The 18,038-nt window shown below is 40.1% G+C and overlaps 1 protein-coding gene across 1 annotated transcript; it reads left to right on the top strand.

The window, feature by feature from the left end:
- Positions 1-372: 372 nt before the first annotated feature.
- CNGA1 (cyclic nucleotide gated channel subunit alpha 1) lies at positions 373-14,577 on the top strand. The gene is made up of 8 exons (XM_055434997.2): positions 373-479; positions 1,921-2,040; positions 2,972-3,034; positions 9,251-9,292; positions 9,372-9,482; positions 10,675-10,782; positions 11,551-11,657; positions 13,163-14,577. Exons 1-8 carry the CDS (start codon positions 373-375, stop codon positions 14,575-14,577), a joined length of 2,073 nt encoding a protein of 690 aa, XP_055290972.2.
- Positions 14,578-18,038: the final 3,461 nt, after the last annotated feature.

Below are 18,038 nucleotides of genomic sequence, written 5' to 3'. Positions count from 1 at the left end.
TCCATTTTGGTATTTTGTTTTACAGCTTTTTTATTACTTCATTTTTGGGTGTGTATGTGAAGTCCCTATAGTTTTGTTCTACACTTACATTGTCTAAATATTTCAAAGTTAGGGTAAATCCAAATTTAAAAAAGTTCTACACTTCTGGTACATTCTTGAATTTTAAAAAAATACACAAAAACCTATCTAGTGGTAATTAAAGTATTAGACCCTAACTATATTCTATTAAAAATAATTTCTACCTATAATGAGAAATAAGATTGTTAATACAACCTTGGAAGAATGACAGAATGAAACTTTGGATTATATTTGTAAGGATATAAAAAGTCTTTTTGCTAACAAGACTTTTTTTTCCCAGATATTAAACTAACCATGAAGAAAATGATTATCAATACATGGCGCTCTTTTGTAAATATTCCCAATGTAGTTGGACCAGATGTTGAAAAGGAAATAGGAAGGATGGAAAATGGAGCATGCAGGTAAATGCACACTTTCTTCTATGTATTTTTAATACCAGCCACCGTTCTTAAATTTGAATGGGCTTAACTGCAGTTTAAGTTTTAATTTCAAATCTTGAACTTTGTAATTTATTTAATTTAGTGAATTTGCTTCTACTTGGACTTCCCTGGTGGCTCAGATGGTAAAGCATCTACCTACAATGTGGGAGACTCGGGTTCAATCCCTGGGTTGGGAAGATCTCCTGGAGAAGGAAATGGCAACCCACTCCAGTATTCTTGCCTGGAAAATCCCATAGACGGAGGAGCCTGGTAGGCTACAGTCCATGGGGTCGCAAAGAGTTGGACACGACTGAGTGACTTCACTTTTGTGAAAGCCTAACTTGTCTAACAAATGAACATAGATATTATTGTGGGCATTCTTAAACACCTTTGCCAAATATTTCTTTCATCACTGGCAGGACCTTTCCTCATGAAACATTTCACATCTAAAGGGACAACAGTGCCATAGAGAAATGTGGGGGAAAAGAATAGTGTGAAATGCTAATGTGTTTTAAGAGTATGATTTAAAGTGGTCACCCTATAAATGAAGCAAACATGTATAAATATAGTTGAATTTATTTTTGGTGAAACAAAATGTTATTACAAGTTAGTTCAAAAACCTGTAATATTTGGCCTAAAGTATAGATATCAAGGGCTACCCCAGTGGCTCAGACTGTAAAGAATCTGCCTGCAGTGTGGGAGACCTGGGTTCGATCCTGGGTTGGGAAGATCCCCTGGAGGAGGTCATGGCAATCCATTCCAGTATTCTTGCCTGGAGAATCCTGATGGACAGAGGAGCCTGGCGCACTACAGTCCATGGGGTCCCAAAGAGTTGGACATGACTGAGCGACTAAACATATAGATATAAAGGGGGCTTCCCTGGGAGCTTAGCTGGTAAAGAATCTGCCTGCAATTCAGGAGACACTGGTTTGATTCCTGGGTCGGGAAGATCCCCTGGAAAAGGGATTGGCTGCCCACTCCAGTATCTTGCCTGGACAATCCCCATGGACAGTGGGCTACAGTCCACAGCATAGCAAAGAGACTGGTGGGCTACAGTCCACGGCATAGCAAAGAGTCAGACACAACTGAGCGACTGAGCACACATGCACACAGATATCATACTTTCTATCTGACGAATACTGACATTATCGTCATCAATTCATCAAACAATACAAATATGAAAGTCCTAGAAAGTAGTTTCTTAATTACACGTATTGTGCTGGATTATGCATATACTCTAATTCTGTTCTTCTTGAGAATAAATTGCTACTTCTGCACAGTTCTCATTTCAGTCTTATTACACATTGTCGTCTGTGTTTGTTTGAGAGAGAAGGAGAAGAGATCCCCCCAGTGAGAAATGTTGTTCCCCTATAATGGTTCAAAATGTTCATCTAATTCATCTTTGCCACCTTTTGGACCGTAGCTCCTTTTCTGATGATGATGACGACAGTGCCTCTATATTTGAAGAATCAGAGAGTGAGAACCCCCATGCAAGGGATTCCTTTAGAAATAATACACACGGAAGCGGACAACCATCACAGAGGTGAGCAATGTGATTGGTCCCTCCACACTTGTTTTTAAACTATTATTTAGATGAAAGAAAGGCACTGTTCTTCCACTTGGTGGGCTTAGCAACCTTGATAGGCTTGGCAAACCCTCCTGCTGCCCAGCTATTCTGAAGTCCATTCTGTTCCTTACTTTTTTCTTCTCTTGGGAAACTGCCACTGCCTGATGATAATTCATGTTCACAGGGCTCCAAGTCATAAACACACTTTCCAATCAGTTTCCCTGAGACTTGTGTCTATCCCTTAAGAAATCTCATGCCTGAATCCTCTCTGATTTCCTCCTCTTCTCTGATGCTTCTTCCAAGCAATTGTATGTGAGAGGGATTAGCTGTCGTTCTCTAAAATGCTCTCTCCCCTTCAACCCTACTTTCAGGGAAGTCAAGCACTAGGGTGAGTATGACAAGAGAAAAGCTAACAAATCCACCTCAAACTGTTGACTCTGAGAGTGTGAAAGAAGTGTAGTATTGGTGTGGATGAGGGGTTCCCATTCTATCTTGCTTATTTATGTTTTCTTTGGCTTTGTCCCTCTTTTTTCCCCTCTCTTCTTTCTTTCCCCACTGACCACCTTCAGCTTTCCTATTTTTTTTATTTCTCTTGTCTTCCATGACAGTCTAAGACTTAGATCTCTTGCTAAGAGTTAGCAGCATCCAGATTGGCTCACTCAGGTTGTAAGAATGCTAATGCAATCCATTGTAGGCACTGATGAATAGACATTTACTGAACGCTTTGAATCAGGGCACTAACATTCAGCAATTCACACTTCATGGAGGCTATTTTCAAAAATTGCCTAGGCATTAGTTAATAATGGGTAGAAACTGGAAAGCATTTGTTCTTTAAGACTGTTTGCTTACCATGGACATTGTATATATGGTAACTACTAAGACTTCACTGTACTTTTTCATTTCCCAGGGAGCAATACCTGCCTGGCGCCATTGCACTTTTTAATGTTAACAACAGCAGCAATAAGGAGCAGTAAGTATATCGGCAATAGAAAGTCAAACCTTTGTTTTTAAAGAAAACCAGTGAAAAGGCATAAATACGTCTGAATGTGTTAGACTCCAAATACTTTTTTGGCAAACTCTATCTAATACAATTGCAAAGATATTCTTTTATTTTGTCATTTGGTTATTTTCTTCTGAAAAAAATGACTTAGCTGTGTTAAAAGTAGTATGTGTGTATTTGAATACATGTGGGAAACCCTTGTCTAGAGCATATGTGCAATTGCACCTCCGTGGTTAGGGTTAGGGTGACCAAATAAATGAAGCATTATTAATTGTTCTCATTCAGAGTCAATAAGTCTTAGGTCAAGTTTCCCAGGAAACAGTCTCTGGGATGGAGGCTTGTATGTGGAGGTTTATTGGGAGTGCTTTCAGAAATGACATCTAGAAGGGAGTTAAGGGAGTAGGACTGGGTAGAGAGAGAAGCTGGACTTCGTAAATAGAGTTGATGTGCCATGTGATGCCGTGATGGCCCTTCAGAGTTGTTTCATAGTTAGGTGATAGGACTGGGCTTTGTACGCATGCACAGTCATTGGATGAGGGCTGCCTCAGGAAGAGTGGCATAATTTTGAGCATGGTTGCTTCCTTCAGCCAAGGCCACCCAAGGGAGAGGGAAACTATAAGCTGGCAGTAACCAAAGCTGGACAGTGGCACTGGTCAAAGCCCTGAAGCAAAAAAGCAAATTAGTATCCATATTATAGGACTGCTTTGGTGTCTCTGTGGTAAAGAATCTGCCTGTAATACAGGAGATGCAAGAGATGCATGTTCAATCCCTGGGCTGGGAAGATCCCTTGGAGAAGGAAATAGCAATCCACTTCAGTATTCTTGCCTGGAAAATTCCATAAACAGAGGAGCCCAGCAGGCTACAGTACATGGAATTGCAAAAGAGTTAGACATGACTTAGCGACTGAGCACAGCATCCATAATAAATACTGATTCAAGTCAGAATTATTTGATACCCTTTCCACAGTGTAATTAACTTGCCACCAAGTGACCACTTTCTTCAAGTGATGGTGCTGTGTTAGTCATAGCATTAGTCTTTATAACTGGAAGGTTAGACAGTATTCAGTTCAGTTCAGTTCAGTTGCTCAGTCGTGTCTGACTCTTTGCGACCCCATGAATCATAGCACGCCAGGCCTCCCTGTCCATATGAGCAGCAGTTAAATCACCTGGGTGAATGGGACCTCTGTGCTGGGCCCATACAGCATCTCCATCTCTGCCACCATGGTTTCTCCATTCATGTCCATGCTGTGCCAGCATTGAGGATGCCAGTGACAGAGGGTAGCTTTATCAGCAGGCAGGTTTTTTCTACTTGGTTGTTTTCTTTTCCGTGGCACCTGATATTTGATGGACATTAACATGTGATACAGAAATTTTAAAACTTTGTCCCCATGCCCCTCAAGTCCATTTAGTCTGCCTTTTCTCCAGAATTATTTTTGCTGATCTTTCAGTATTTTTTCATCAGGTCCCTAACCAACCAGCCAATGCATTGTGACTGTCTATGAATCCTTGTATATTCTTAATTTGAGCCATTTCTTTTTTCCCACAAAGTGGATGACTATGTGGTGTTTGACACTGTCCCATTGGTAAGATTAACCTCACTGTCTTTTAAGGCCACCTGTCTGTAGTGCTTTCCTGTAGACAACAGCTCAGTTTGGCTTAATCCAAAGTGCCAAACTGACTTATCATAGATCATGCTCTATCAGCTGCTCTTACAAAGCTGATATATGGCCATGATAGGGCAGGAGGAGTAGCTTTGAGACAGCAGTGGTAGATGACATGGGGAGAAGGTGCTGAGCCACCTGCTCAAGCCCAAATATACCACTTTATCATATGATAGACTGCAATACAACCTTAGGACTCATTAGTTCTGACAAGATCCAGCTCATGGTCAACAGTCATTGTCTATCCCATGGTTAGATAATCCTCCTTGAGGGCCCAGTTATCCTGATGTCATTGATACAGATATAGTGGACCAATGTGATAATCTGAGGAATGTCCAGATAGCCCAGGTCCCTCGAGATTATGTCATGATAGTAGGAGAGTTAACATAGCCCTGGAAAATACTGTAGATGACATACTGTTGTCCATCCCTTGTGGATATGGACTGTTTATGACCTTCTTCCCTGATAGTGATTAAATATAACACATTCCCCCTGAATATAACTCTGACCCAGATTCTTAGGAATCTGGTGTAGATTGGGTGAGTGTATTGTTTTTCACATTCGCCACAGTGACTGCAATGGGAGCTACAATTTGGTTGATTTTGCAGTAGACTGAGTGACTTCACTTTTCACTTTCACACATTGGAGAAGGAAATGGCAACCCACTCCAGTGTTCTTGCCTGGAGAGTCCCAGGGATGGCAGAGCCTGGTGGGCTGCTGTCTGTGGGGTCGCACAGAGTCGGACATGACTGAAGTGACTTAGCAGCAGCAGCAGCTGCTGTCCAGCAGGATCCATTTGGTTGTAGTAGGGGTCAGGCATTGAATTAAATGAGGATGTGATGGGGAAACACCACCCCTGCATGCATTAGGTCTTCAAGGATTGATTTCCTTTCCTGTCCAGGATGCTATATTGTTTGTTTGTTTGTTTTTTGCCTATGGGGTCGCACAGAGTCGGATACGACTGAAGCGACTTAGCAGCAGCAGCAGCAGCAGGAAACAGCTTTATGGCTTCCACTTGGTCCTCCTCACTGCTGCTGCTGCTGCTGCTGAGTCACTTCAGTCGTGTCTGACTCTGTGTGACCCCATAGATGGAAGCCCACCAGGCTCCCCCATCCCTGGGATTCTCCAGGCAAGAACACGGGAGTGGGTTGCCATTTCCTTCTCCAATGTGTGAAAGTGAAAAGTGAAAGTGAAGTCGCTCAGTCGTGTCCGACCCTTAGCGATCCCACGGACTGCAGCCTACCAGGCTCCTCCATCCATGGGATTTTCTAGGCAAGAGACTGGAGTGGCTTGACATTGCCTTCTCCGGGTCCTCCTCACTACGTTAGCTCATATTCCACAAGCCAAGAAACTTGTGGAGATGTTGTTGTTGTTGTTCAGTTGCTCAGTCACGTCTGACTCCTTGTGACCCCGTAGACTGCAGCACGGCAGGCTTTCCTGCCCTTCAGCATCTCCCAGAGTTTGCCCAAACTCATGTCCATTGAGTTAGTGATGCCATCCAACCATCTCATCCTCTGTTGTCCCCTTCTCCTCCCATTCTCAATCTTTTCTAGCTTCAGGGTCTTTTCTAGTGAGTTAGCTTTTCACATCAGGTGGCCAAAGTATTGGAACTTCAGTTTCAGCATGAGTCCTTCCATTGAATACTCAGGATTGATTTCCTTCAGGATTGATTGGTTTGATCTCCTTGCAGTCCAAGGGACTCTCAAGAGTCCTCTCCAGAACTACAGTTCAAAGGCATTAATTCTTCGATGCTTAGCGTTTTTTATTGTCCAGCTGTCACATCCATCCATGATTACTGGAAAAACCATACCTTTGACTATATGGACCTTTATCGGCAAAGGAATGTCTGTTTTTTTTTTTTTGAATATACTGTCTAGGTTTGTTACTGCTTTGCTTCCAAGGAGCAAGGGTCTTTTAATTTCATGGCTAAAAGTGGAGATGAGGGTTCTTCTAATGGCCAAATAGATTTATTCTGTTTATACTTGAGCAGCTGGAGAAAGTATAAACTATGACAAGTATATTCAGTAATGATTTCCCCAGTCTCTCCTGTAAAGGAAGTCAATAGATTTCAAACGAGGAGAAGGGGATGACAGAGGATGAGATGGCTGGATGGCATCACTGACTCGATGGACATGAGTTTGAGCAAGCTCTGAGAGTTGGTGATGGACAGGGAAGCCTGGCATGCTAGAGTCCATGGGATTGCAAAGAGTCGGACTTGACTGAGCGACTGAACTGAACTGGAGAAATGACCACAAGGGGGCATCTTTAGACCCAATGGAGGCCCCACAAATTACTACCAAACCACCATATGTCCCCCATTTTAATGGAGGGGGCATGATAATGCTTTAGTTCCTGGGTCTCAATAACAAAATTTGTATCCACTGCCAAGTGGTCTTTAATGTATCTAGGCAATCTTTTTTTCCCCCAGGGTGCGTGTTTGCATGCTAAGTCACTTTAGTCGTGTCCGACTCTGCAACACTATGGACTGTAGCCTGCCAGGCTCCTCTGTCCATGGTGATTCTCCAGGCAAGAATACTGTAGTGGGTTACTATGCTTTCCATCAGGGGATCTTCCTGACCCAGGGATCTGACCTGTGTCTCCTCTGACTCCTGCCTTGCAGGCGGATTCTTGACTGCTGAGCCTTCGGGGAAGCCCCACTAGGGTACAGTTACCTAAGTAAATGATCATTGATTTTCTTTAGGGGAAAGACTGGGGACATCATTACTGAATATACTTGTCATTGCTGTTGCAGTCCTTCTTCATGGGAGCTTGGCTTTTCCTCCAGTCAGTGGTTTCATTTTTGAAAGCTTACTCAGGTTTAGAAACTGTTTGAGGGGTTGTGACTTTTTATTGGGGTAACTTGCCCTCAACCTCCTGATCATCCATTCCTGGTTTGTGTTTTTATCGTAAATGTTAAACAGTACCCCAGCAAGTCAATGGGATGCCCACCTATCTAGGAACACAGTAGACTATTAACCCCTTCTATAGCTTTCTGTGGGTTAAGGCCCTAGCTACTATGTGCACTTAACTGCTAATGACAATGATCAGGCCCACTTCTTTTCTGATGGGTAAGCACTGCTGCTGATCTCCATGATTCTAGATCCTGTCATCCCTGTTGCTCTCAGGGAATCTGGTTCTATACCCAGGTCAGCGTCTCTCACTACCAGCTGAGGTAAACAGAGGACAGCACCATTGAGCTGCTCAGTGATGGCTGGTACCCCTCTCACCAGCACAGTCCCTATCATTTTTGTATCCTCTCAGCCCTCTTAGGGAACACAATCAGATGGTGGGCTAGTTTCCTTACTTAGTACATTCATTTTAGCATGCTGCTTCTCTGAATCTTTCTGATACCTTCTTCCACCATCTGCCATGGCATTTTGTAATTTTTATGTCACTTAGTGTGAACCATCACCTTTTCTGAATTTTAAAATGCCATCCAAGAAGGTGCCAGCACCATCTCCCAGGGTCTGTGTTAGGATGTGAAATCCTGTATCATAGGAATGTACTCCTATAGCTGTAAATTCCATCTTATCTGACTTTATATTCTGTTCCTGTTTGTACATGACAACCTTAGGTACCAAGCCCCAGCTCCTTGTCAATTTTATCTCCTATTTCTCCTTGGTAACAGTTTTCTCCTTCCACTGGGCCATTCCTACCCAGATTAAATTCATTTGTATATTTGCACCTGAAAGTTTCCCTCCCTTTAGCATTCTTCCTCTTCTCTCAGCCTCTGCAACTCTTACCCATACCTGGATGCCTACGTTTATTCCTACTTCTCTTTAACAGCTTTCTCTGACTATCCCAGTAGTAATGAGATGCTTGTTCATTCAACTCTGAATAATATATTTTCCCAAGACATGTGAGCCAACAATGACAGCCTACTATGACTTTCACTCTGTCTGACTCCAGAATCCTTTTCTGCTGACAGAGAAAGCCAACTGCAGAAAGAGACCTCTAATCACATACTCTCTACTCAAGAAGAAACTGTACATAGAAGATGATCTCAAATCCAGTGAATGATTCTAAGAACTGGAATTCTAATTCTGTTACCGTAGTAGTTTTTGACTGCTCATAAAATATTGCTTCAGCCAGGATTATCCCTCTAGAGAAATGTCATGACATTTTCTGGAAATTCTCAAAGTTCTTATTCAAGTATAAATCTAAATGACATCAAGAAGCTGAAAGTTTAACCATTTTTTGGATATACATTGAGACTTTGAAAGTGCACTCTTGCAGCTGTTATTTTGTAAATTTCCCTCCCTGGGTTTATGCCTTTATCCACCTCCATTTTCCCCAATTTTCTACATGAACTAATTCCCGGGAATTTTTATTTGCTTCTTATCTGGGTATGTGTCTAGTTTTGGTTGAATTTCTCCATTAAGAGACCAGATTTCTGGTCTCTGAACGTGGGGGTGTGTCTTTGAACACAAAGCTCAGAATTCTTGCCCAATGAAGAGGAAAGTGAATAAGAATGGAAGTTAGAACGTTATTTGTTTATGTGACACAGATACTGTTTTTTCCTATAGAGAACCAAAAGAAAAGAAGAAAAAGAAAAAAGAAAAGAAGAGGTAAGTGAGACTTTGGCTTGAATGACTTTATGCCCATAACATTTTTGTATTTTACCAACTATATTGCTCACTTTTTCAGCAAGCCAGATGATAAAAATGAAAATAAAAAGGACACAGAAAAGAAAAAGAAGAAAGAAAAGGACAAAGACAAGAAAAAGAAAGAGGAGAAAGGCAAAGATAAGAAAGAGGAGTAGGTATTTTTAATGGCATTGAGATTAGAAGTAAATTTGTGATGGGTTTTAGATGCGGAGATAATTTCCCAGAAAGTTATAGGAAAGAGGCCCTGTGTAAAGGCTAAATAAATTGCTATCAAATGTGAATTATTTTTTTCCAGTTTCCTTAACATTAGCAATGGTAGTCTTAATTTTCTCATCAAGAACTTTCAGTGTCATAGTTAATTTCCTTCCTCAAGCACTGATGAAGATAAGCTTACTATTGGGACATATTTAAGATCCAAAGAAAATTGCATTTCTAGGGTCTTACTATCATTTTTTTATTTGAAGTAAAAATTTAATAATTTCATTAACATTTTTGAGTCATACATACTGTATGGCAAATAATCTAAAGTAGTCTCATTACAAAAGCCATGTTTAAGAGTTAGAATTTCATAAGAATAAGACTGAGTGATGTTTTCTGAGCTATCTTTTTACTTTATAATTAAAGAAAAAACTGTTCTTTTAGCTTACTCAAATAAAACTCTTTATCAGACAGTGGTTTAATTATTTGTGCCTCTTAGAAATTTGTTGATGTTGTATAAAGGGAAAAATCCTTAAAAATAATAGACTTGATACCAGAAAGTTCTTAAAAATGTCATTTGATGGTATAGTTTCTTCCTTTCTTCTTTCTCTTGTCCTCTATTGCTTCTCAATTCTTCATGCACACTTAAGGACGAGTACTTTTTATTAGATTGTGTTATATTCTTCTCTCCATACAGATGAGAAAGAAGCCATGAGTTCCCCCTCACAATGTGGTCCCTGATTGTTATATTACCTGGTAAGGGGAGTGGCAAAACCATCATTCTCCCACCACCCGTAACCCTCCAAAGGGATCTGTGGAATATCCAGAGTTTGGCATGATCTATGCCATTGTTCTTTCTCAGTAGCTGGAGTGATAGAAGTGTCTGCAGCATCACAGTAAAATAAAGGCTTGGATAAAGTCTAAAGTATGGTTTAATGTGAGACTAATAATTTAACTATCTACCCCTCACTAACCAGTTTCTTACGATTAATGCACTATGCCAAACTAGTCTTTCCACTGTGGAGTGAGCTTCTCCAGCTTGTTTTTATATCATTAATTGTGGGTGATGGGTGTGACCATATTTGATATGTGAAATAAAAATCTTATCTTTTGGTAACCTTCCCTTTATTTCTAATTGCTGCTAGAGAGAAGAAGGAAGTTGTGGTTATTGATCCCTCAGGAAATATGTATTACAACTGGCTGTTCTGCATCACCTTACCTGTTATGTATAACTGGACCATGATTATTGCAAGGTGTCTGTATGTTTTTATGGATCTCAACCCACTTCTAGTTTCCAATTTCACTGACTTAATTGTTTGGCTTAGAGCTCTTCAGGACACACCTTTCTCCACCACCAGTTTTCTAGATGTTACATCATTCTCTGTGTTTTCAAGAGTTCTTTGGTTTCCAATATCCTTGGAAATCCAGAACTGGGATGGGAGATATGGACATACTTTTAAACTTTTGAATTGCTCAATCATTTAATTAGAGTTTTGGGAGAAACTTTTTATTTTCTTTGGCCTGCAAGAAAAAGTAACTTGCCAAGACTGGAAAAAGATCAAGGATCTAGGTTTTATAGAGCAAGATGGGTTTCCCAAGTAGTATCTATGGTTCCTTATCTTTTAGACAGTGAACGTCTCAGTCACCTAGGGCCAAGTGTGATTTCCTGAGGCACTTTGGGTATAAACAGTCAGTATGAACCTGGTTATCAATGTGTATCACCAAGAATTATCAGTATTTTGACATTAGCTTGAGCCATTTATTTTCATTTGATATTTTCAGAAAGCTGACTGGTATAATGGAAAGAATGTTGAAATTCAGAAATGTGAAAAAACTAAATCTAACCCTCAGATTTGGGAATAAATTTGGGGAAACCATGGTTGAGTAAATGGATTCTACCCCTCCTCACCTTAGTGTATTATATTTCTCATCGTGATAAAAATTATACAAAGAGGACTTTTATTTAAATTTATTTAAATTGGTCCCATTTCATTTTATTTATACAAGTTTTTCTTTTACAGAGCATGTTTTGATGAACTTCAGTCTGATTATCTAGAATACTGGCTTGTTTTTGATTACCTATCAGATATAGTCTATTTTCTTGATATGTTTGTACGAACAAGGACAGGTAAATATGTTTAGTTTTGGATATTTTGCAATTTTGTTCTTTTGTCTCTATGGTTAATTTGAAATTTATTAATTCAATTATTCTTTAAAAAAACAAAGATTTGTTTGAGAAGAAAACGCACCACTGAAAGCAAGAGTGCCATATACCCACCCACAGGCTTGTATGTGTTAGTCGCTCAGTTGTGTCTGACTCTTTGCGACCCCATGGACTGTAGCCTGCCAAGTTCCTCTGTTCATGAACTCCTCCAGGCAAGAATATTGGAGTGGGTTCTCATTCCCTTCTCCAGGGGATCTTCTTGACTCAAGGATTGAACCTGGGTCTGCCGCATTGCAGACAGGTTCTTTACCAGCTGAGCCACCAGGGAAGGCCAACCCACAGGCTTAGGCCACTCCAGCTGATTCAGAAGGACATTACTAGCAACCTTCTGGATGTGGATTGATGGTTTTCCTCCATTAGCCCGTTTACTGGGTTTATACCAGGCAAGAGGAACAGAGAGAACAGAAATATTCTGCAGCTCTGTGAGGAAAGGGTAATTGTTACTTAAACAGAGGTACCTTGAAGAGACATGGGGGAGAAGGTCATTGTACTTAGCAGAGCTATCCTAGAAATATTATAAGAAACAGGACATACATCTTTAATTCAACTTTATGGTTCATGGGGAGGCATTATTGACCAATAATCTGGGCAGGATCTGTTAGCTTCTTACTTAAGTATTCTTGTTAAATCAGTGTAAGCCCATTGTTTCTATACTACTCTATATGCAAAGGTAACCTGTGTATGCAGAGAGTGGCTTTTAAGAATCATTATGTAAAATAGCGACATTTTCTAGTATCAGTGCACTGAAACAATATTTCAGTTCTGTTCTGTGCTCAGCTCTGGTAACCAAAATAGGAAGAGAAATAAAATTTTCCCTAGTGAAATATTTCAGAGCACTGAAATTCTGGGTTTAATACACAAGGCCCATAGTAGCAGCTTAAGCGAAAGGAAGATCCCAAATGTCTAAATTAGCCTGGGGAAGGGCAAGAAAGAGATATGAAAATGAAGCCTCTAAGAAGATATGCGTCATGTTGAAGGGGTAAGGCAAGAATATGCAGAATACTCAAACAGCAAGGAGGTACCCAAGCTTCAAGGGTGAGGCTGGGAGTTTGACAAAAGAGTGGCATGAGGAATTAAACACAGTGTTAGAGCATGCAGAGAAATTTGTATGAACACTGTTTATAAAAAGAATAGCTTTACCTGGACAAGATACTGAGCCTAGAGAAATTTGCATATATACCTCATATATATACATTGCATATAATCTCTCATTTTGTACTTATAAAGCTTTATTTTTTATTTCTGCAAAAGAACATTTTCCACAGTCACATGTTGATCTCATTGCATACCTGAAAGCATATTTATTGAAATGAACTCTTGTTTTGAACTCAGCGAAGTTGGTTGAGAGTTACTGTAGAAAAATTCACAATGACATAAAAAGGAAAATAATTTTTTTTTTTCTATTTTAGGTTACTTAGAACAAGGACTACTGGTGAAGGAAGAGCGTAAACTCATAGAGAAGTATAAATCAACCTTTCAATTTAAACTTGATGTTCTATCAGTGATCCCAACTGATCTGCTGTATATTAAGTTCGGCTGGAATTATCCAGAAATTAGATTAAACAGATTGTTAAGGATCTCTCGAATGTTTGAGTTCTTCCAGAGAACAGAAACAAGGACAAACTACCCAAACATCTTCAGGATCTCTAACCTTGTTATGTATATCATCATCATCATCCATTGGAATGCATGTGTGTACTTCTCTATTTCCAAAGCTATTGGGTTTGGAAATGACACATGGGTCTATCCTGATGTTAATGATCCTGATTTTGGCCGTTTGGCTAGAAAATATGTGTACAGTCTTTACTGGTCTACACTGACTTTGACCACTATTGGGGAAACACCACCTCCCGTGAGGGATTCTGAGTATTTCTTTGTGGTGGCTGATTTCCTCATTGGAGTGTTAATTTTTGCCACCATTGTCGGTAACATAGGTTCTATGATTTCCAACATGAATGCAGCCAGGGCAGAATTTCAAGCTAGAATTGATGCAATCAAGCAATACATGCATTTTCGAAATGTAAGCAAAGATATGGAAAAGCGAGTTATTAAATGGTTCGACTATCTGTGGACCAACAAAAAAACAGTGGATGAGAGAGAAGTCTTGAAGTATCTACCTGATAAACTGAGAGCAGAGATTGCCATCAACGTTCACTTAGACACATTAAAAAAGGTGAGCATTTTTGCGGACTGTGAAGCTGGTCTATTGGTGGAGTTGGTCTTGAAATTACAACCCCAAGTCTACAGTCCTGGAGATTACATTTGCAAGAAAGGGGATATCGGCCGAGAGATGTACATCATCAAGGAAGGCAAACTTGCCGTGGTGGCTGATGACGGGATCACTCAGTTTGTGGTATTGAGCGATGGCAGCTACTTTGGTGAGATCAGTATCCTTAATATTAAAGGTAGCAAAGCTGGCAATCGAAGAACAGCCAATATTAAAAGCATTGGCTACTCAGATCTGTTCTGTCTCTCAAAAGATGACCTCATGGAAGCTCTAACTGAGTACCCAGATGCCAAAGGTATGCTCGAAGAGAAAGGGAAGCAAATCTTGATGAAAGATGGTCTATTGGACATAAACATTGCAAATGCTGGAAGTGATCCTAAAGATCTTGAAGAGAAGGTCACCCGAATGGAGAGCTCAGTAGACCTTCTGCAAACAAGGTTTGCTCGAATCCTGGCTGAGTATGAGTCAATGCAGCAAAAATTGAAACAGAGACTGACCAAGGTTGAGAAATTTCTGAAACCACTTATTGACACAGAATTTTCAGCTATCGAAGGATCTGGAACTGAAAGTGGGCCCACAGACTCTACACAGGACTGAAAAGCTGGTTTTTCATAAGGACATTCCTCAGGATCCTTTTGGTGATGTGATGAAGGTACCTGTAAGCTGGAAGACAAGGATGACTCAACTGGGAATTTTTGCATAGGGAAAATGCTTTGGTGCAGAGCACAAAGCCATGCATTCACTTGTGAGGTACTGTGACTAAAGAATAATCACACTTAGAATTTTTCACAATGGATAACCTGCAAAGAACAAATTAACTTGTCAGCATCTCTTATCTTCTAATTTTTTCACATATGGTCCTTTTATGTAACACTCTTTGTAAAAGTGAACAAGCATCTCTCACTTTCAGACCATTTATATTGCTCAAGAGCAACTGAAAATTATCATGTACCTCATGTTCAGGATACTATTTAAAAAGAAGTAGAATGCAATAAAGTGAGATAAATCCTAAAGCTATAGCGAATATTATTTATTTGATAATTTAGTCAAGAGTTTAGGACATTTTAGAGCTTCCAGGTCATTTTAAAGACCTTAATCATTTACTCTAGAGCTTGGGAAGAATGGTTTAAAGAAACTTCTTACTGATATAAGCATGACAAATCATATTTATATATATGTGTATGTGTGTATATATATGTACACACGCAAACACACATACATGCACACATGGTGTGTGCATGCTCAGTCATGTCTGACTCTTTGCGGCCACATGGGCTGACCTTCACCAGATTCCTCTATCCATGGGATTCTCCAGGCAAGAATACTGGAGTGTGTTGCCATTTCCTCTTCTGTCCACACGCACACACATATGACTAGGGTGTGCTTAGTTGTGTCTGGCTCTTTGTGACCCCATGCACTATAGCCCGCCAGGATCCCCTGTCCATGGAATTTTACAGGCAAGAATACTGGAATGGGTTGCCATTTCCTTCTCCAGGGGATCTTCCTGATCTAGGGCTCAAACCCACGTCTCCTGCATTGCAAGCAGGATCTTTACCACTGAACCACCTGGGAAGCTGAAAATCATGAAATTGAAAATCATAAAATAAGAATCTTTAATTATATAAATTTAAAAGTTTATGATTATTAAGCCTTGATAGAAGTTGGCTACTATCTCCTTTCTCTGACTGACCAGCAATAAGAAAAAGAGATAAAGCTAATACTTTTGCTGGGTGATGAACAAAGGAAATTGTTAGAAAACGAGACCTGGATTACTATAGTCCAGCATGGGCATCATAGCTTCTTAGCAATTCAGAGTCTCAGGCCCTACCCCAGACCTGCTGTATCCAAATCCAAATTTTAGCAAACCCCTAGGTAATTCATACATTAAAGCGCGAAAAGAGAGCCAGGAAGGAGTTAATGGGATGATAGGTCTAGAAAAGAAATGGAAACTGTATGACAAGTGTGTGATCACAGAAGACACTGACAATCAGTTATACAACTCTACTGCTAAACTCAGATGTGGTTCAATAAATTCTTACCACAGATCACTGGGATTGACTTCAGATTTCTATCCATGCCTATAATAATAAGACTTAATATGACTTGATATGACATAATATGACTTAATATGACAACATAATATGACTTGTTAATTTGACATTTCAGATATCTCTATGGACCTCAATCAGTGTATGCCAATGATAGAAGTTATCCTATTCTACCAATAGGATGTTTGTTAAACTAAATGTTGTCTTTGCCTTTGAAGCCTTCCCTTCAACATCCTACCTATATCTTTAATATCAACAGGCAATACTTCTTCACTGAAGAGGAAGTGGTTAGTCCTGGAGTGGGTGGATCATAAGTAATAAAAAATATGGCTTCTCCCTGAGACAAGTGCTCCGTTTCCTCTCTTTTCTTTCTTATTATTCCTTTTCCTTCATCTGCATTTTATTCTTTTGTGTTCCTTCTTGTCTGTTATAAAAACCTCTAAAACACTGTAAACAGACTTGAAGACTCCTTATAGCAGGCAGATTTGCCAGAAAAAAGTGAGGGTTACACACCTGGCTCAGGGCTGTCTCCCAAAGGAGAAGCAGTCCCAACCACACCATCCAGTGGGAGGCACCTTGACTCTGATCTGGGCTAGAGATGTATCCAAGGGTTCTGATTTGATGACCTCTGACCCCAAGCTCTGAGCTTACATCAGATAGGTAGAAGGTTCTTGGTGCAAAGCTTTGGGCTAAGGAGGGTTTAGCCAAATCCTTTTTCATGACTCTTCCAGGTGGTGAAGACTCCAGGTTTAGACACCTGGAGTGTGAAGCAGAACTTTACAACTGAGCTCTGATTTCATGAGCGAATTAAAAAAAACAAATGACAGGGAACATGTGGCTTTCGTGAGACTGATGGTAAGTGTGCTGATTTGGGTACATGTGGATGTCAAAGCAGGAGGTCTCCTTTTATCAATTCAGAGACCATCCACATTCCAGGCTGATCCCTCACTCCAGTGGCTGTCTGGGACTAGCATCTTAACAAGGTAAAACTAGGACAGGCTTGATGTAAGGACAAATGAAGGCTGGCTGAAGTTGGAAGATCTTTAGTAATGGCATCTGAGCGGAAATGACAGGAAGAATCTGGGACTTGTAGACGGCAGATCAGAGAGAATATGACCCAGGCTTGCCAATGTGTCTGGTAAGTACTCTGCCTTCCTCCCAAATCTATTATGACATAGGAAGAGATTACTTCAACGTTTTGCAGAATTTTTTAAAATCAACTTTTCTAACTTGAAATATGATGTGATTAAGCTTCTTACCATTAGGAGGCAATATCGGCCTATAATTATAAACTTCAGAGCCTGAAGCTGTTTTTTTCTCATATAAATTGTAGGTAGTAAAATCAGAGATCTTTGGTAACAATAGACAGTCTTTCTCTAACATGAATATTTCCAGAAGATTTTAGTATAGACTATATACTAGTCTAAAATGAAAGCATGATCAAATAAAGTATAAAATACAAATGTAATGGGTAAAATAATAACATAAATGGAAGCATTTTAATTTTTCTTATTTTCAGGAAGTTCATCTAGGCACTAATATAATTCATTGCAAGAAGATTTTACCAATGTGTAAGATGCATTTCGGAGAAGGCAATGGCAAGCCACTCCAGTACTCTTGCCTAGAAAATCCCATGGATGGAGGAGCCTGGTGGGCTGCAGTCCGTGGGGTCGCTAAGAGTGGGACACGACTGAGCGACTTTACTTTCACTTTTCACTTTCACACATTGGAGAAGGAAATGGCAACCCACTCCAGTGTTCTTGCCTGGAGAATCCCAGGGATGGGGGAGCCTGGTGGGCTTCCGTCTATGGGGTCACACAGAGTCGGACACGACTGAAGTGACTTAGCAGCAGCAGCAGCAAGATGCATTTTAAAGGTAAGCAAGATGGGGAGAAAAGGAGCAAGCAGCATCATTGAGCATCATTTTATATTTTTATTTTATAAAAAATCCACTGCTTTAAAATGTGTGAAAACCACAGATATGTTTTAATAGTATTGGATGTATGCCTG

This window comes from Moschus berezovskii, chromosome 5 (assembly GCF_049115385.1).
Source record: "Moschus berezovskii isolate FMDL1 chromosome 5, NW_MosBer_1.0, whole genome shotgun sequence".
Lineage (NCBI taxonomy): Eukaryota > Metazoa > Chordata > Mammalia > Artiodactyla > Moschidae > Moschus > Moschus berezovskii.
The sequence above is the reverse complement of the archived record's forward strand: the minus strand, read 5'-3'. Positions and strand labels throughout refer to the sequence as shown.